The sequence below is a fragment of the Syngnathus scovelli genome, chromosome 5, assembly GCF_024217435.2.
Source record: "Syngnathus scovelli strain Florida chromosome 5, RoL_Ssco_1.2, whole genome shotgun sequence".
NCBI lineage: Eukaryota > Metazoa > Chordata > Actinopteri > Syngnathiformes > Syngnathidae > Syngnathus > Syngnathus scovelli.
The window spans coordinates 9,225,001-9,243,054 of record NC_090851.1 but is presented as its reverse complement, the minus strand read 5'-3'; the positions used below and the strand labels follow the sequence as shown (position 1 = coordinate 9,243,054).

At 39.4% G+C, this 18,054-nt stretch overlaps 3 protein-coding genes across 5 annotated transcripts; all 3 read right to left on the bottom strand.

The window, feature by feature from the left end:
- Positions 1 to 28: 28 nt before the first annotated feature.
- On the bottom strand, positions 29 to 4,807 carry knop1 (lysine-rich nucleolar protein 1). 2 transcript variants are annotated; one of them, XM_049719510.2, is made up of 7 exons: positions 4,707 to 4,807; positions 4,283 to 4,357; positions 3,859 to 3,921; positions 1,787 to 3,766; positions 1,631 to 1,714; positions 1,363 to 1,431; positions 29 to 1,128 (listed from the first exon to the last, which is right to left on the bottom strand). In XM_049719510.2, the coding sequence occupies exons 1-7, from the start codon at positions 4,722 to 4,724 to the stop codon at positions 823 to 825; spliced, it is 2,595 nt and encodes an 864-aa protein (XP_049575467.1). In that variant the 5' UTR covers positions 4,725 to 4,807; the 3' UTR covers positions 29 to 822. The 2 variants fall into 2 exon arrangements, with proteins under 2 accessions (XP_049575467.1, XP_049575466.1); XM_049719509.2 differs by lacking the exon at positions 4,707 to 4,807 and adding an exon at positions 4,613 to 4,694.
- Positions 4,808 to 5,236: 429 nt separating this feature from the next.
- Positions 5,237 to 10,785, bottom strand: gprc5bb (G protein-coupled receptor, class C, group 5, member Bb). 2 transcript variants are annotated; one of them, XM_049719528.2, is made up of 4 exons: positions 10,311 to 10,785; positions 8,715 to 9,861; positions 7,866 to 7,981; positions 5,237 to 7,785 (listed from the first exon to the last, which is right to left on the bottom strand). In XM_049719528.2, the coding sequence occupies exons 1-4, from the start codon at positions 10,320 to 10,322 to the stop codon at positions 7,741 to 7,743; spliced, it is 1,320 nt and encodes a 439-aa protein (XP_049575485.1). In that variant the 5' UTR covers positions 10,323 to 10,785; the 3' UTR covers positions 5,237 to 7,740. The 2 variants fall into 2 exon arrangements, with proteins under 2 accessions (XP_049575485.1, XP_049575486.1); XM_049719529.2 differs by having other exon boundaries at positions 8,715 to 9,831; positions 10,311 to 10,783.
- A 3,536-nt stretch (positions 10,786 to 14,321) lies between these two features.
- Positions 14,322 to 17,924, bottom strand: LOC125969585 (somatostatin receptor type 5). Its single transcript, XM_049721816.1, has 5 exons — positions 17,257 to 17,924; positions 16,496 to 16,636; positions 16,150 to 16,422; positions 15,513 to 15,659; positions 14,322 to 15,379 (listed from the first exon to the last, which is right to left on the bottom strand). Exons 1-5 carry the CDS (start codon positions 17,791 to 17,793, stop codon positions 15,182 to 15,184), a joined length of 1,296 nt encoding a protein of 431 aa, XP_049577773.1. The 5' UTR covers positions 17,794 to 17,924; the 3' UTR covers positions 14,322 to 15,181.
- Between the last annotated feature and the right edge of the window lie 130 nt (positions 17,925 to 18,054).

Here is an 18,054-nt window from a genome sequence, read left to right as displayed (position 1 = left end):
TTCACAACTGGAAAAATACAGAGAGCAGTTGTGTAACATTTCTTTATTTACAGGGATTTCTAAAGTAAAGAGCATGATGCAATGTAAACAGTTAAAAAAATACTAAAGTTAAAACAATACTAAAGCTGGAGTTTGCAGTTTAAAAAAAAAAGCCATCTTAAAACTACATAAAATGACAATGACAGTAGAAAATCACAATGATCTTTAAAAAAAAAAAAAAATCATACCTCGCCCCATTTTCCACCTATAATTTTATTTTAAGAACTACACTGGTCAATGTTTTCTCTAATCAATGGTGCATACTTTTTCAGATGTTTTTTTTTCCGACTAATTCCAAATCTGCCCTTGTGTCTTCTCTGGCACATTTTCATAACAATAGATGTAATGTATTTTATATTTATGAATTAAAGATATATTTTCTTAAAGGTCGAAGCTTGAAATCACAAATCAAATTTAGATTGTGCAAGCTTTTATACTTGGAAGGAAAAATAACCCCTCATGTGCTAGAGAAAAAAAGCATGTTCTAACCACAAAACCATCGAATTAAAATTTACTGTTTAAAGTGTCACTTTAAACTTTGTCCCACCATGACAAGAATAGCCTTACCAGAAAATCAAAAGGTGACAATAAAGTGTGCAATCGTCACAACGTGCAAAGTCCGTGTGCTATGTTCATAATTTGCTTGGGCGGATTAGTTAAATGGGTAATCCAGAAAATGTTTAAAAAAAAAAAGTTAAAATGATGCAATTAGCCCGCTGCCAAAACATTCAAACCTTGCTAGCTTGAAAACTGCAAACTCCACCTTTAAACTATCTACAAAGCTCAGTCATCAAAGCGGACAGAATGACATGCGTTGATGTCAATAAAGAACTGTTTGTGGGGAGATTTGCTAAAGCCAAGTCCTGCACCTTGGTTGTGAAAGTCTATTCTGCGTGAGCGAGCACGCTCAAACTCGCTCCAGAGTCCTTGCTGCAAGCGCTCCTGTGCGACCTTGTCCAGTGCCATATTTGGCTTTGGCGTGCTTGCAACAGCAGCTGGCTGGAAGTTCTTGAAGCCACCAATCAACCTGAGGAACCTCTGTTGCTGTTGACAGTTTTCAAACTGGGCAGTGCTCCACTGACCAAACCCCTGAGATGAGATTTGAGGAGCAATTAGAAAGCGACACAATTGAATTTCAGAGAACAGAATTGCTTTGATTTATACTGTCAAAATCAGCAGTCAAATTTGACTACGACTGTAAGATGATATCTTAAAGATTATTCTTTTTAAATAATATCTCACTGTTGTGCACTTTGATAGACATGGCATCCAAAGCATTTTATGCCAAAGCATTTTAAAGACCAAAAAAGAAGAATCACTGACTGAAGCTTGGTCCGCTTTTTGAGGGTGCGAAGCCTTGTCGACCTCCATTTGTAAAGCCTGTCGCCTTTCCTGTGTTAGAGCAGAACACTTCATCAACAAACATGGAAAAGACTCGACAGAACGCAGTAAACATTTTTCCAGTAGCCTATTAAACAATTCACCACAATTCACTATTTGACCATCAAAAAGTCATGAAAGCTTTAGATTTGAATTATGTTGTGGCAGTTAAGGTGATAATTCCATGCAAAACACGATGATTCCTTTTTACCTGGTTGATGGTCAGCTCGTCAGTGTTTCCGGTCTTCTCTGACAAGAAGACGACGTCTACTTGGGGAACTCTCCTCAAATCATCCTAGAACACAAACCCCAAAAGTAAGTAAGCATGGCTAAGATGTTCAACAATATGACACAAGGATACACTCACCCATTGATGGTCCGGTTCGACTTTAATTTCCTTCACCTTCTTCTGTTTCCTTTGAATCTCTTTCTTCTTCATGCAGGAGTCAGGATGCACTTCCTCAAGCACTTTCTCTTTCTTAACATGGTGTTGCGTTTCTTCACAATTAGGCTCTTCTATTTTTTGTTTTTTCTTCTTCACAGTTGCAGTTTTTTCATCTGTGCCGAGGCCAGATGATTTTCTCTTCTTGGGCTTTTCTTTTTTTTCCTTTTGTTTTGTCTCACCTTCCTCTACGCCACCGTCACTCTTTGCGGCTTTTTCTTGCTTCCGTGCTGCCGTTTTACTGGAATCCACAGGTTGTTCTTTATCTGGTGAAGCATCCTTCTTTTTTTTCTTCTTTGGCTTAAGCTCACAAAGCTCCTGTGACGTTTCTGTTGCCACTTCACTCTCTGATAATTTTAACTTAGCGGTTTCCTTCTTAATACTTGTTTCAGTCTGTTCCGCTCCAATCTTTTTCGTCTTTGCCTTGTGTTTAATATCCCCTGCACTCACGACTGGCATCTTATTTGGTTCTTTCTTCAGTACCTTCTTTTCTTTTCCCCCCATCCAAACCTCTTGATGTTCAATTTGTGTCGCCGTATCTTTCACTTTTTTCTTCTTACACTCACTTTTGTCCTTGTCTTTTTTCTTTTTCACCTTCACCTTGATGACTGCACTGTCTGTAACATGGTTAGTATCATGAATCTCATTTTTGTCTTTCTTGGGTTTCTTTGCCATTTTCTCATCATGAACCTCATTTTTTTCTTTCTTGGGTTTCTTTGCCACGTTCTCATCATGAACCTCATTTTTTTCTTTCTTGGGTTTCTTTGCCACATTCTCGTCATGAACCTCATTTTTTTCTTTCTTGCGTTTCTTTGCCACTTTCTCATTACAAAGCTCATTATTTTCTCTCTTGGGTTTCTTTGCCACGTTCTCATCACGAACCTCATTTTGTTCTTTCTTAGGTTTCTTTGCCACGTTCTCGTCCTGAACCTCATTTTTTTCTTTGCTGGCTTTCTTTGACACTTTCTCGTCATGAACCTCATTTTTTTCTTTCTTGGGTTTCTTTGACCCTTTCTCGTCATGAACCTCATTTTTCTCTTTACTGGCTTTCTTTGACACTTTCTCGTCATGAACCTCAATTGTTTCATTCATGGCTTTCTTTGACACTTTTTTGCCATGAATTTTATTTTTTTCTTTACGGGCTTTCTTTGACACTTTCTTGTCATGAACCTCATTTTTTTCTTTACTGCCTTTCTTTGACACTTTCTCATCATGAACCTCATTTTTTACTTTCATGGCGTTCTTTGCCACTTTTATGTCAAGAATTTTATTTTTTCCTTTACTGGCTTTCTTTGACACTTTCTCGTCATGAACCTCATTTTTTTCTTTCATGGCTTTCTTTGCCACCTTTTTGTCAAGAATTTCATCATTTTCTTTTTTTGCTTTCTTTGGCACTTTCTCATTATTAACCTTATTTTTTTCTTTCTTGGCTTTCTTTGCCACTTTTTCATCATGAATTTCATTTTTTCGTTTTTTGGGTTTCTTTACCACTTTCTCGTCATCTTGATGATTTTCATGATTAGTCAGGGTTTTATTTTTGGACTTTTTGTCATTACTCGTTTTCTTGGTTCCTTTTTGAATGTCGGTCTGTGTTTTCTTTATGTTTGTTTCATTACAATTCCCATCCATTATATTACAACCATTCACCACTTTCTTCTTCTTCGTTTTTTCCTCACCGCCTACTTCTAAAGGCCCCTGTACTGTAACTACCAAGTCATATTTTTTTAATTGTTTCTTTTTCATGTCCACACCCTGGGCTGTCTCGTCAACTGTGGAAACGTTAATTTTTTGAGGTGAAGTTTGTTTCTTCTTGCATTTCTTTTCAACATTCTCATCTATCACATCCTCTTTTTTCATTTCCATCTTCTCCTCACATGTTTTCATAAGAGCAGACCTGTCATTTGACTGGTGGACAAAAATTGAAACATGATTATAGATTCAGATTCCATACGTTGTATTTCATTACCAAGCCGCTCACGCAAGTGTGTGTGCCAAACCTCTGAGAGCTGTTTCGGGAGAGATTCCAGATCAATGTCTCTTTGCAGGGCAAGTCGCCTCACCTATTGGGGAACACAACCGAATTGAGTACAAGTGACATTAAATATAATGAAGACCGCAATGACATTTGACAAGATCCTGCAGCTCTATACAGTCCAATCCATAATTATTCACACTGTAGAGGTTCTTAAGACAAATATTGATATGTAAAATGAATTCATACACTGGCCAAATTATTAGCTATTTACTCATGTAAAAATGAAAACAGCAATTCTCCAATATTAACAATTACTTAAAATCATGGTTTATACTATTTTTCACCTTTTTGTTCTTTTACAGCAGACAATCAGTAAATGCAATTTCACTTTAACTCTGACCAATGAACAAATAACTTTGAGATTAACTGATTATTACATAAATTACCTGATCAATGACAACAGTTAGCTTGGGTCTAGGTGAAATCCATTCTGAAATAAAGAGCACTTCTTCAGAATCCCTCTGAAATTAATGAATGAATGAAACAAACAGGGTTAGCTAGTTTTATTTGTTTCCCGACTGCTCTATTTTGATTTTTAAAAGAAAAATCGTAGCAGTCCAAGTTGATGGACGAAGGGAAGGAAAGTTAGTCTATCAATTATTGGAAGGCAAACACACAAATACTACGAAAAATAAACCCAAAGCGGCTGCACGTCACGATTGCGTTGTTGCACTGTTGTTTGAAGCTTGAAAGAACGCTACACCAACATAACTTACGTGTTTTTTCTTAAAGCACAGTGCAGAAAATAATGGCATAACATAGTGTAGATAAGTTAGCAAGATAGAAGCCCATTGGAATAGTTCCACTTACTTTGAACATTTGATTCATTCACGTGCCGAACGGGACTTTTCTGACCCGGAAGTGATTTCCTTTGCTTCCAGTGGAAATGAGTTTTTGTCGCTGTTCATCAAACTAGTGCTAGTCAACGAGTGCAACTGCTAGTCATATTATTTTTTCTTTTAAAAAATGCGTTAATATTATGTATAATTTTAAGGTGCGTTTCTTTTTTTACCATTTAGCATAACGGCAAAGTTTAGTTACAGCTAATGTGTACTTTTATCAAAATTTCAAACATTAGTATTCAAATGAAAATTTACGTTTAAGTTTCAATTGTAAAGAGCAATATCGTTAAGTAGATGTTTCTCAGGTGCCTATAAGTTGCACGATTGCACTTAGTAATCAAATTAAAATTTACGTTTAAATTTTCATTGTAAAGAGCAATATTTTTATGTGGATTTTTCTCAGGTGGCTATATATAAGTTGCACGATTGCACTAAACAGACAAATATGTGGCAAGACTAAACATCTTACAAAAAGCCCTTGGTGGTTGAGTTGGGTGATTCAAATTATTTGATATTTTATTCAATGCTTTGCTCAAAACATAAAACCATAAATGGTCTTTTTCCACTGCATCAGTGGTGCTGGAATGATGCTCGCCCTTTAACTGACGAGTGACTGGGCAGGACCATGGAGACATGGTTGGACTTTGAATCTTGACTCTGGCCTTCCTGTGTGGAGCTTGCATGTTCTCCCTGTTCTTGTGTGAAAATTGGGACTTCAACACACTGACCTCTTCCCACACTGTGTGTGCCCTGCAAGTGACTTTCCACCATCCTTGGGTGTACATCGCCAGTGCCCAAAGTAGAGTTGGGATAGGCTCTAACTCACCCAAATGGATATTATCACAGTGCAATTATGCATACCAGGACTTGAGTCTGATGACAAATGAAGGCGACCTTTTATAAGAGAAAATGTGCACGATGTATTAGTCACTCTGTGCAAATTACATTACAAACATTCATATTATGCTGCCTTAAAACAGTGACAGTGCAGTTGCCATAGAATCATTAAAAGGTCAATACCAATGCTTTTCACAATTTAAGACATACTTGATTGAAAGTCATTAATATTAAAATATTAAATAACAATGTAAAATGTCAAGTTAATATTTGCAGTATACAAAATTGTAGCATAAATCTCACTAACAAAAGCAACATTGCAGAAACCTTACAATAGTTCCTTAGTCAGAAAGTTAGACTTAGTGCAAAATGGACCACTTGATTAGAATTTGAACACCCACAGCAATAGTGAACATTTTGAGTCATAAATTGCACCGTAATATTATGCCAGTATCACACAGACTATATTGCCTGAAAACTAAATGCAATTGCAAACAAGATTTTTTTTTAATGTTTTATATTATCCACGTTCAAACTGGAACAATTTCAAATTATGTAGGAACCACATTGCCCTATTTCACAGCAACACTGTCATACATAACAGTTTGGTGACAATCACACATCACAGTACAAAATATACCAAAACTGATGGCCAGGTGACAAACAGATGACTTAACAACCTCTCGTCTACATTATTGATAGGATCTTTTGACACCTGGCCATACGGTGTTTGTTTTATTCATTTATTGAATATTGACATCAAAATCTTAGAAAAAAAATGAAATCATATTGACAAAATATCAAAATATTTTACCTATTCCCAAATATTACCACACAGAGATCATATTAACTCTCATAAAGTGCAAAATACAGCTTCCAAGATATCTTAAACCTTGTACTGTATCACATATATTTACACTCATTGGTCACATCATTAGGTACACTTGCAAAATCTAATGCAGTGTTTCCCAGGTGTTGTTAGGGCAAGGCACCCATTTTACATTACAAGTATCTCACCACCAAAGAAAAATGTCACAAAATCTATGAATACAGAAATAACTATCATCTCCTTTCTATTTATTCACCAATTGATTTACCAATTGTGAAACTGTCGGAAGTTTGCCGATACTCTTGATTTCTCAAAATATGAGCTAATGATGCATATGGAGTCACTGAAAACTGCGCCGATTTTTCCGCTAGATAACGTTGTGTTCATTCAACGCAATAAACTCCTGAGACAATGACCACTGCTTGTCCAGTTGTTATGTTACCGTAAACAATCACTGCCAGCATTTTCAATAAGACTCTCACATGCAGTCCATATTTGGGTTAAGGTCTAAATTCCAATTCTGCCAGTAAGAGTATTTAAGACATCAGTTAATTCTTTTTTTTGCATAATTTTATGTTTGAAAATTCCTCTCTATTGTAAAGTTAAACACTAAAGGTCAAAATGTTGTAAAACACTCAAATTTGTAATTCATTCACACTAAATTGTGTTTATAACATCTCGGGTAATGTAATTAAATGCTGTATATGAGAATCAAAACTCAGCTCTTGTTTGGATCCTGAATAGATGATGCATGTAAAAGGTGTACCAGTGTACCTAATGATTTCACTGTTGAGTGCATTGGTAAATGGCTTTTTAGGTTGTCCACAGACTTTCTTTTTGTGCAAGATTACGGGCAATACAAACAAGCGCTGTACTGTAGCACTCTAATGGAATAGCGAAATGGCAGGAAAAATACGAGACATAGCAAGCTTTTTTAGGATATTCTGTAAATTCATATCCTGAAGGTTTGTATAATCCTCAACCCCACGCATTATCGGCCCACCTGAAACATTTGCTGTTATCGTATTTACATATTACAAACATCTGTGCATTGATAATATTAAATCACTGTAACTGGTATTGACACCAGCAATATGTCCTCATCCGTACTGTCACTGTCATTTCCACTCCTTTTATTTGAGGAAAGTGACACAACCTTTCAACAATGGCTTTCAAAATGCAGAATTCAAACAATTATGCAGGAACATGAAATGTGTTGAGCTGTTGTCAGTCCATCCTGGATGATAGGTTATGTCTTTTTGTAATTATTACTCCTCGTCAGGAATCAGGGGATTAAGCAACATAGTGATACAGAAGCTCAAGTCCCACGACCACTTTACCACAGTCGTCTTCCAGTGTAGTTAATGGGGGCCGTGGGCATCTATATGAAGGTGAAAATCAAGTTGGTCTTCCGAAACAACAGATTTTTGACGAGTGACATATTTTGAGAGACACACTTACCGTGCCGCCATTCATAACAAGAGCCATTTCAGTCGGTTGGTATACGTGACCTCTGAAGGCGATGCCAGGGCGAACGCTGCCGTGACTGCTCTGGTGATAGTTTCCACTTCGAAGAGCTGAATGATCAAGCAAAGTAAAGTCAGTGAAATTGGAAAGTGCATTTTTTGGTTTTACAATCAATGTGGCATGTTTTGTTGCCCAAAAGGACTCTGAAGTCTAAAAATACATACACTGCTTGTGCTTCATTACATTTAGCAAGTTCTCTCTTGCGATTGGTCCCTGTACTTTTACTACAGTAAATATTAGTTTTAAGGTTCTTTATGTTATTACTCATATTAATTTATTATGCCATTATTCCACAGTTAACACAAAAGTGACTGTAAAATGATCATTTAGCAATGTTGTGACTCATTTTGGTAATTAGAGTCTAAATGTACACATTCTATAGAAAATAACCCTACATCGCAAGATTTTGTATGATTATTAATGCTTGTGGTTCTCTTTTGTACTACTTTGGTAAGCTCTTTTAGAGTCTCCCTCTCCATTGTAGATGAGGAGCATGTTACATAATAGAAGCTGCACTTGTGAAGAGTGGGTGGGGCTTCATGACGTGAGTCAGACTGCTTTTGATTAATTTGCTCGACAGAAGTTTCTTTCGCTGTTTCTTAATTTTACATTCATTCATGACATTAAATGGAGAAAAAGCCCAGATGATTTGTGTTGCTGGTTGCCTAGCAACTGTATATTTCCAGCTGTGAGCTTCTTCTCCAGTTTGATGTCAAAAGGGTGACCTCTCGAGTTCCAGAATTCAAACACTATCAAAAGACACGTGTAAAAACATGGGCGTACTTGCACCGTGCTCCTCAATAGAAAAGGCCTGGTTTTCCTGGAAGGGTTGCTGAGAGTGTGCTTGGAGCTCATCTCTGAAATGTGGAGGAGGCGTTGTCTCACTGGTGTCAAAGAAATCTTGCCTGGCGCATTGTGAACGGTTCCAGAGACACAGGTGGCTCTCAGGAATGCCGTGGAACAGCAGAAGGATCCAGCCCTGCACAACCAGGGCTACAGCCAGAGCGGGCTCGTCCAGCAGACGGTCCTCCGCCTTTCCCGCTCCTCCTCCTGACCTCCCCACTTTCCCTCTGAGCCTCATTGCTTGGCTCCCGTAGAGATAAAAGCCAAGCCATGCCACCCAAAGCAAGGCCGAAGCCAGACTTGCCAGAAAGAGCCACACCGCATTACACTTCCATCTCCTTTTGTCACTCTCATCTTCTCGATCCTCGTCACTTTCACGAGCTGCCTCTACCACCAGTTCGCCCCCACACAGCACTACCCCGAGAGAGAGCCCCATGGCTATGAGGAGCAGCCCTAAAGTGTAGCTGCATGCCAGAGCAAAGTCCAAAGGTGGATACTCGCAGGCTGGGTGACCCTCCCTGACGACGGTGAGAAGGACCCATTCGGCAGAAATAATGCCCTGAACCAAGGCCAACGCCAAGCCCAGTGCAGCCAACGTGCTTCCTGAGGGGCTCGTCTTTCCAGCCACCAGCCTCCTGAGCCTCAGGCCCTGGACCAGCAAGCTTGAGAAGCAAAGGGCGAAGAGGGGGCCCCAGAAGGCTCTGCGAATCACACATAGGACCTGGTTCTTTCCCACAAGGAACGCTAGAGAGATGGGGAATATCCCAAGGAGTGTGCCTAGGAGCAGGAGAAGGGGTCCCACGCCAGAGCGCCTGGCCGGGTCTGAAATAGAGCGAAGCTTGACGAGAAGGAGCGCGGCGAGGATTAGAGAGGTGAGGCCCCCGCTACAAGCCACAGCCTCCAAAACGACGCCCCACACCGACTCCAGGTCACACAGCACTCTGTAAGAGGGCTCCACATGCTCACTACATCCCAGTGGAGGAGGAGGAGGCGATGGATGGGATGTACAAGAGCCCATCAGTAGCAGGAGGAAGATGGAGAAACTGTTGACAGCCATCTTTGAGGGGTGTTGAAGACAAGAGAGGAACTAGTTAGGTGAGACAGATAGGAAGGAAGGAAGTCACAGCATAGAGACACATTATAGAATACTGCTAAAAAAAAAAATCTGTCACAGATCAGACATGAATATTCTTCGAGGTGGAAACACACTCATGCTCTCACAGCACAGAACGGATTTTAGCGCTGGGCAATAGTTTCCTTGGCAACGGGAAACAGCGTGGGCTGACATTGCACGCTGGGCTTTGAGAAGTCGAGCTTAAGAACATAAAAACACCGACACGCACGCACGTACTCATGCAAGCGATAATTATGCATTTTTTGTTGGGCCCTGTTGCAACATAAGAAATACCCTAATTTACACCAGAAAATTAGTCTAAACATCCTCAGTTTTTTGAAAAAAAAAATAAAAAATCTGATTTAAACCTCAAATTATTTCTAAAAAGCATACACATCTATATGATTTGATTATTGACTTACCTCTGAGGGCATCGCAGCTTCAAATGTTAATTACTGATAATGGATTGTCATCATATTCTTCATGCCATCGTTTGGAGAATTAAACTGATTCTAATGAATAATCCCATTTCAAATCCTCAGGTTTGCAGGAACCGCAGCTTCCATGTTGCATTTGAAAACGTCCTTCAAGTTGCTTTGTTAGATTGTGTCCCGCTGACCACACTCCAAAAAATAATTAATGATAACACTTGACTACTTCTACCTCTTCAAATAGCTCCCTTTCACTCTCTCGCCCTTTTTTAACATGTCTGGAGGTCTCTCTTCTCATCTTCATCCCAGTCACTGTGTCTGCGTGTTTCTCTCTCCCTGCTGCATGTTGACTGTGCGGAGGTGTCAACAGAGATGCAATCCCAGCTTTGCTGGAGCTCACCCACGTATGGGAAGCAGGGACTGCTGGTGCGCACATCCAACCAGGAAATTGTGAGCACACCTCTTCACACCCAAGGTTTTGTTTTTTCACAAGCTTTGTGTTATTTCCCCACTTCATGGGCTTAATCATCATAAGAGGAAGCTGCTGCCTGTTCAACTTTCCTCTTTGGTGGACCAAAACAATAATAGGCAAAACGTTCATGTCACAGGTGTGCATTGCTATCTGAGCGAGGAAGGGATTTGGATAGATGAAGGCAGATGGATGACGCGCTGAGGCCACGTGACCCTCCTTGTAGGAAATGTTACATAACAGTCTATCATTCAGCCAAGACTCTCTTTTGGGTAGACTAATCTCCTGCCCTGGAGATGAACAAGATCTGAGGGTGCCCATGACAATCAGCATGGAATTTGGCAATCGAGCCTGTTGCTGGCATACAACTACATTGGTGACAGATTATAGACAGTCAGACATTAGAGAAGCCAAAGCTGGCTTGTGGTACACAAATAAACTCTGGGACAAACAAATACATGTAAGGAAAGAAGATCAGTAGTCTCATCCAGCTACTCGCTAAGTACTTAGTGTAACTACACAGATAAAGAACTAACTGTTGAAAATGTATGATTATGTATGGAGGGTATATGTAAGAGGGTCCATATTATCTTGACTGCTAGTTCAATTACTAATCTCATTTAAGGCTTTGGATTCAGAGGACAAAGGATACAGGAGCTATCAGACTGCATCTGACACCCAGGAAACTATCTGCATAGAAATCTTATTTTACACTAGTAGAATGTCGTTTTTCTTGATCTAATCCCGTGAAGAATTTGCTAATAATGAGTTACCACAGTATATGATGACTCAATAACTCATTCAAAGGGAAACATGAACCTATGAATAAAATTGCATGAAAATCCATTCGGCAATTGTCTATCCACAGTGAGATGTGTTTTTTGTCTGGAAGCTGTGGTTACACCTTACCTGCCCTACTAATATGGAAAGATTTTGAGGTCAATTGGGGCTCACGACTTTAAATGTAATAATATTAACCCATTAATATTCTTACCCATTAATATTTCCAACCCATTTCCTCGATACACACATTTTATTTTCTATCAATTGCGGCCATCCTCAAAGTCCATAGTTGAATACAGTGAGTTATTATGGGATTTTAATCCTGTCCCCTAAACCAATATTCTCAGCAATTGTATAGTTTGAATGCCTTGTCTCTACTACGATAGTGTTCTGTACAAACCTTTTGTGACATGTAAATCTTTGGCTGTTTTTTTCTGGCATTTATTCTAGTAAAAAATATGTGCCTTTGCTGATGGCGCAATAAAAATGAGGAAACACTGCCCGAAACCACAATCACAGTCTAATTGTTAGTTTCCAATGTAATTGTATCATTTGTGAGTTGAATCTTTCCACAGAGACATAAGGACCACTCATGCTAAACGGAGACAAGATATGGAAGTGCTGACTCATAGCACATTATCTCTAATCTGGCTAATCCAGTCATCACTTAAATCCATCCAATAAAACCTATGGTCCATCCCATAATCCCTCCGTTATCCCTCATGTATCTCATGACAATTATCCAATAGTCGACATGTACAGTGGGCACAATTGCTCACTTGCACTTTATTTTTTATTTTTTGCAGTTCCTCCACTTTAAAAACATAATCAAACAAATGTAAATATCAAACAAAGTATGATAAATGCACTTTTTAAATTTCATTTTAAAAAAAATTCAAAGCTACCCGGGCGCAATATGGAAAAAAACTTTGCCCCACCTTTTGAATCCTGAATTTACATAAATCACATTTTTAAATGAGTTTGTTTGTCTGAGACTGGGTAAAAGTGACAGCAATGGCAGAGTTCCAGGTGGAAAACCAGTAACAACATTGACAACATTATTCCACAAAGATGTTAAAGACTCATTTTGGCGAGCATGGCTGCAAGCAGTTATTAGGTTTAGAAGGAAATTACTTCTTCAATATTGTTTTTCCTTATATTTAAAATTATTTATACACTATATGTTTTTCGGAGAACAGACCTCAGAATACTTGCACAAGTAAAAGTCTATATGGATCATTGACTAAATTGGTTTATCTTTGCTGGAGTCTAAGCTATCTAGTAGTCACTTGCAATGTCATGTACTGGCCACATGATGGAAGCAGTCAGCCAAGAATCCCAAAATCCATTATAAGACACTGGAAGGCTCTACTGTGCTATACTGTACAAAATGTCATTCCTGTCACTTATGTTGTATCTATCTATCTATCTATCTATCTATCTATCTATCTATCTATCTATCTATCTATCTATCTATCTATCTATCTATCTATCTATCTATCTATCTATCTATCTATCTATCTATCTATCTATCTATCTATCTATCTATCTATCTATCTATTTATTTGCACAGAAACAAAATAATATATATCAAATATATATTTTAAAATTCCATCAAGCGTGGTAAATTGGTTAAATTAAATTGTACTAGTAAACAGTCCAAATCCTAATCAATACCTGTGGAAGGAGCTGAAAGAATAAACCTGAGATTGTTGGAGCAGTTTCCTCATAGAATTGATCCAGAATACTGTCAGCAAGTGCACAAATGTCGTTTAGAGTTATTGTTTGATTGCTTCATAGATTCAGGCAGCAAAATATCATGTTCAAGACAATATAATTTTCCCTCTTCTAAAAGCAGAAAAATACCTTTGGCCTTAGCAGTGCTTGTTCTCATTTGAGTCGCTGGTGTGGTGACGCCTTCTGATAAGAGGAAGTAACAACGCTATATATGTTTACAACCTGGAGTGATTGCCACGTAGAAAAACAGTCATTCACATCAATGGACAATTTAGAGTCTTAAATTAAACTACCACATCACTATAGGGTGACTTTGGTGCACGCTGTGTGAGTTCAGATTGCACTCAGTGGAGGTTCAAATGTGCGTACGAATGTCGGGTCAATTTAACCCAACAATTCTTTTTTTTTTTTTTGCAAAATGAAACCAACCTCAATTTTTAACCCAGCAGCTACTATAAGGGTTTATACAGAGGATACACGTAAACGCACACAGACTGACACAGTGTCATATAGCAATGTTCTTTTCCCTGAATGACTTTCAAAATGAGGGAGATTCCTGTTTAATAAGCTTTGAACCCTTCCTAAGTGGATGCTGTGATTGAAAGGATAATGAGAGATCTTCAAGCTTACTACTCACCAGATGGCAGGAGGGCTGAACAGTTGATTGGTGATGATTTAACCCATCACTCCGGACATGCTGAGAGTCCAATGATGAATGCTTAGAATGGTAGACTATTGTTTTTGTCTTGGCAGATTAAAACCCTTGGACCATTAACACAGTTTTATTTTACACTACACAACACATGGAGCAAGTAAAACTGGTTGACATTGAAAACCCCATTCTATAAAATTACACGTCCATAATAAGAACCAATGGGTATTTGTAAAAGAATGTCCTCAGCCCTTCAGCGGGCTAATATCAGGACAGCCTAGTTCCGCTTCAGTTTGTCTTGTAGAATGTTTGTTTTTATTTCCCGCCTCCAAGCAACTCATCAAATAACGACAATGAGACATTTGAGCAATCACAAAAATGTACTGTATTTTGGTTACCTATAACATACACAACTGTAAACTAATGGGCTTGTTATGTTCTTTATTTATGTAGCCTAAGGTAGAACACAATTGAGAATTTTGTAATTTTTTGTCACGTCAACACATCACTTCCATTCACTGTTGTTTTTTTGTTATTTTCTTAATTTGCAATCCTTTAATTCACTACCATCACAGCTTCTGGAAAAAATATCCATATAAATGATGTCACGGTGTAGAAGTAAATGGTAAATGGCAAATGGACTGCATTTACACAACACTTAACCTAAAGTGAGTGAAGAACATTGAGTCACTTCTGTGTATGAATTACATTAAAAAGCACATAGTCAACTGTAAATGTTTCTGGCAAATAACAAGCAGAAGGCTCGAAAATAGAAATATATATCCACAAGGACACGTAACAATAAATGCACTAGATTCATTACAATTCAACAAAAGTTAGCAAAAGAAAAGCATGTTTACTTATATAAAAGAAAATGACAGTACAGTATTTTTTTGTTTCATTTTGTGTTCAAGTGTGAAAAATTAGAATAGTGGCATTTTGTCCTCTGTATCATATATTACAATGAAATATAATTTTATATCTACACATATACGTATATATATGTATCGGGTCTTTTTGCTTCTGCTTACTTGTTCTCCCATGTGGTTGAAGTGACCAATGTTTGCTCTGAAAATTGCTTCTTTTTTTTTTTCAACACATTGCAATATGATTTAGGTACCTAGATTATGTGGCCAGCAATATGCTTCCCGATTGCCAATTTTCACATGGACGTCGCACACTTCTGTCAGCCTCAACCTCCTCTTCAAGAGGCTATATTCCCTAAGAGACGGCAGACTCTCTCGTGACTGTAGAAATAGCCGGTATTTCAGCCAGGGTGTTTATGGAGGTTTCTGTAATTGTTGTCATGGTCCTGGGGAATTGTGTGACTGTGGAGGTAGAATGCTTGCATGCAGAGTCGCAGCAGTGCAAGTCAGCAGCTGTGTGAGAAATCTGGATGCCTGAAGGCTGAGGAAAGATCTTCAACGAGGGGAAAGAGAGATCACGAGAAGATGGCCAAATAAGCTTAAGAAGAGGCTCTAAATTTAATAAAAGATGACCGAGCGGGCTTGTGACTCACACATACGCAGTGGAAAAAAGTAAACAAACATACCTGGCTGCTCTGGGGGCGATAAGACACCTGATGGGGAGGAGAGTAAGGAGCACAATCAGTTGGCGTTGACCTCACTACACGGCGAGCGCTGGGGTCGCCGTCATCCACACCATGGGCCTTGCAACTCAACCTCTTCACACACAACACCTGCAGAACCACCACAACAGAGTGTTAATGACTCCAAACAGGTGCTGTACTTAGAGATGCCTAAAAAAACAAAAGAAGACTTGGTATTTATCTGCTAATACTAAATCCAGTGAAACAGGATATTGTACTTCACACAGATAATCAATTGTAAAAACAACCCACAATCGTTCAGCATCAAATCCCCAATTTATTTCTAAAAATGAATTATAACCAAAAAATTATTGAATCAATTCAATAATTGTGGTAGAAGGGTTTGTGTGTTAGTTATCCCAAGTCTTAATTGACCCTGGTAAGGTCACCCAGGGCAAACAGATCCTGGGTGAGGAAAAAAAACAAAGCATGGCTCAAAGACCCCCTATGAAGATAAACACTTTGAGATAGCGTACTACATCGAGGGTCAAATATCGAGGGTCGGATAGGCTCCAGTACGCCCGCGACCCCCGTGGGGACTAAGCGGTTCAGAAAATGGATGGATAGTTAAGCAATATACTTTTCTGAAGCTCTGTTTGAAGTTGTCACAGAGGAACCCATAGAGCAGAGGGTTGGCGCAGGAGTTGGCATACGACAGGATGACGGCAAAGAAGTATATTCCAGCGGTGGCACTGGACTCAGGGATGATGACCATGACGTTGATGATGTTGATGATGAAGAACGGCAGCCAGCAGAGGACAAAAACCACCACGATAATCACCACCATCCGCGTCACCTTACGCTCAGAACGCCGCCGTGAGGTGAAGCCCACCCGCACGCTGGAGGATTTCACCTGCAGGAAAATAAAGACATGTAGGGATGGTATGAACACACATACACGTGGACACACACACTCACAAACACACCTTGATTACTATAAGGAGGTAGCAGAGGCAGATGATGAGCAGGGGTCCAAAGAAGCCCACTATGGCGGTGTAGAGAATAAAGGCTGTTGACCACACGTCTGTTGGCTCAGGCCAGATCATGTTGCACGAGTTAAATGTGTCCTAAAGCGACATTACAGAACCAGTTACTGAATTTGAACATGACATGAACTTTGGCATACACAGGCAAGAGGAATAAGAGATAATCCGTTTCATTTTACACACAGTTGAATTGAAAATTTCAGTATTATAAAGACTATACAACAAAACCCAATTCCGATAGTTGGGAGGTTAAGTCAAGTCAAGTCAAGTTAAGTTTATTTGTATAGCCCTAAATCACAAACAGTCTCAAAGGGCTTCACATAGACAGAAATTGACAATTATTCTCAAAAAAGGTTGTGTAAAATGCAAATAAAAATAGCATACAATGTTTTGCAATTTCCATTCAACCAACATTATAATTTTTACATTATATTGGATTGCCTATCTCCACTGTTCCAAGTGCTAAACTTTATTCATGTTTATTGGAACCAACATTCATTCAATTTTATTTTGATGCTAACACATTGCAGAAAAGCTGAGACAAGTTTACGGTTTACCTTTTTTTTGTTTTGTTTACTAACTAGGACAAAACAATACACAAGTACATGTTTGTGCATTTTTTTATCTCTTGGGGATGAGGGAACAAAAAAGATCCTCTCGTCCAGGAATGACCCATGAACTGTAGGACGAGCAATACATACCTGCACATCAGAGAAGATGACCACAGGCAGGACCACCACAAAAGAAACAGCCCACACTGTTGCGCTCACCATCTTGGCCACGCGTGGGTGCCTCCACTTGGTGCCCCGGATCGGGTGCACCACGGCCAGGTAGCGGTCAACGGACATAACAGTGAGGCAGAAAATCGACGTGAACTGGTTCATGGAGTCCGCGGTCATAACGAGCCGACACAGGAAGGACCCGAAGGGCCAGTAGGAGAGCACATTCTGCGTCGTGAGGAAAGGCAGCCCGATGATGTAGAGCTCGTCGGCGATAGCCAAGTTGAGAATGTAGATGTTGGTCACCGTTTTCATGTTGGCATAGCGGAGCACCACGTAGATGGCCAGACTGTTGCCGGCCAAACCTACCATGAAGACTGTGATGTAGATGATCGCTGTCAGCAGGGCGCTGCTCCCCTGGAAGGGGACACCCTGTGTCAATTTGCTGGAGCCGTTGGCGAGGGCAGAAGTTGCCAAAGAACAATTGAGCACATCCTCTTGTTCCATAATCGAGTCCATAAATTCTCCGGTTTGATGCCGACTTTATATCACCTTAATTGAGACGGTTGAGTGCGCGAGGTGGTTCTGTTATACGCGCGCAAATCGGAGCCTGCATGGAAAGCCCTCCAACGCGACTCAATATGCGCGTGCGCCACCGTCACATTACATAAATGGAAGGTGTTGAGTATCCTCCTGGAAGCAAAAACGTAGGATTTTCTTAAAGGATCACGAGCCACTGTCTCTTCACTTCTTGGCAAATGTGATGGGAGTGCTCCAGCT

Excerpts from the sequence above, each read along its gene's own strand:
- knop1 (XM_049719509.2), bottom strand. The coding sequence starts at position 4,651 with ATGCCATTATTTTCTGCACTGTGCTTTAAGAAAAAACAC. Across the intron at positions 1,715-1,786 it reads TCGAACCGGACCATCAATGG|GATGATTTGAGGAGAGTTCC; the intron begins GTGAGTGTATCC and ends TTTGTGTTCTAG. Across the intron at positions 1,129-1,362 it reads AAAAAGCGGACCAAGCTTCA|GGGTTTGGTCAGTGGAGCAC; the intron begins GTCAGTGATTCT and ends ATCTCATCTCAG.
- gprc5bb (XM_049719528.2), bottom strand. Across the intron at positions 7,982-8,714 it reads TATTGAGGAGCACGGTGCAA|CTCTTCGAAGTGGAAACTAT; the intron begins GTACGCCCATGT and ends TTGATCATTCAG. Across the intron at positions 7,786-7,865 it reads TTGTTATGAATGGCGGCACG|ATGCCCACGGCCCCCATTAA; the intron begins GTAAGTGTGTCT and ends ACCTTCATATAG.
- LOC125969585 (XM_049721816.1), bottom strand. The coding sequence starts at position 17,793 with ATGGACTCGATTATGGAACAAGAGGATGTGCTCAATTGTTCTTTGGCA. Across the intron at positions 16,423-16,495 it reads ACCTCCTTATAGTAATCAAG|GTGAAATCCTCCAGCGTGCG; the intron begins GTGTGTTTGTGA and ends ATTTTCCTGCAG. Across the intron at positions 15,660-16,149 it reads TCAAACAGAGCTTCAGAAAA|GTGTTGTGTGTGAAGAGGTT; the intron begins GTATATTGCTTA and ends GTGGTTCTGCAG.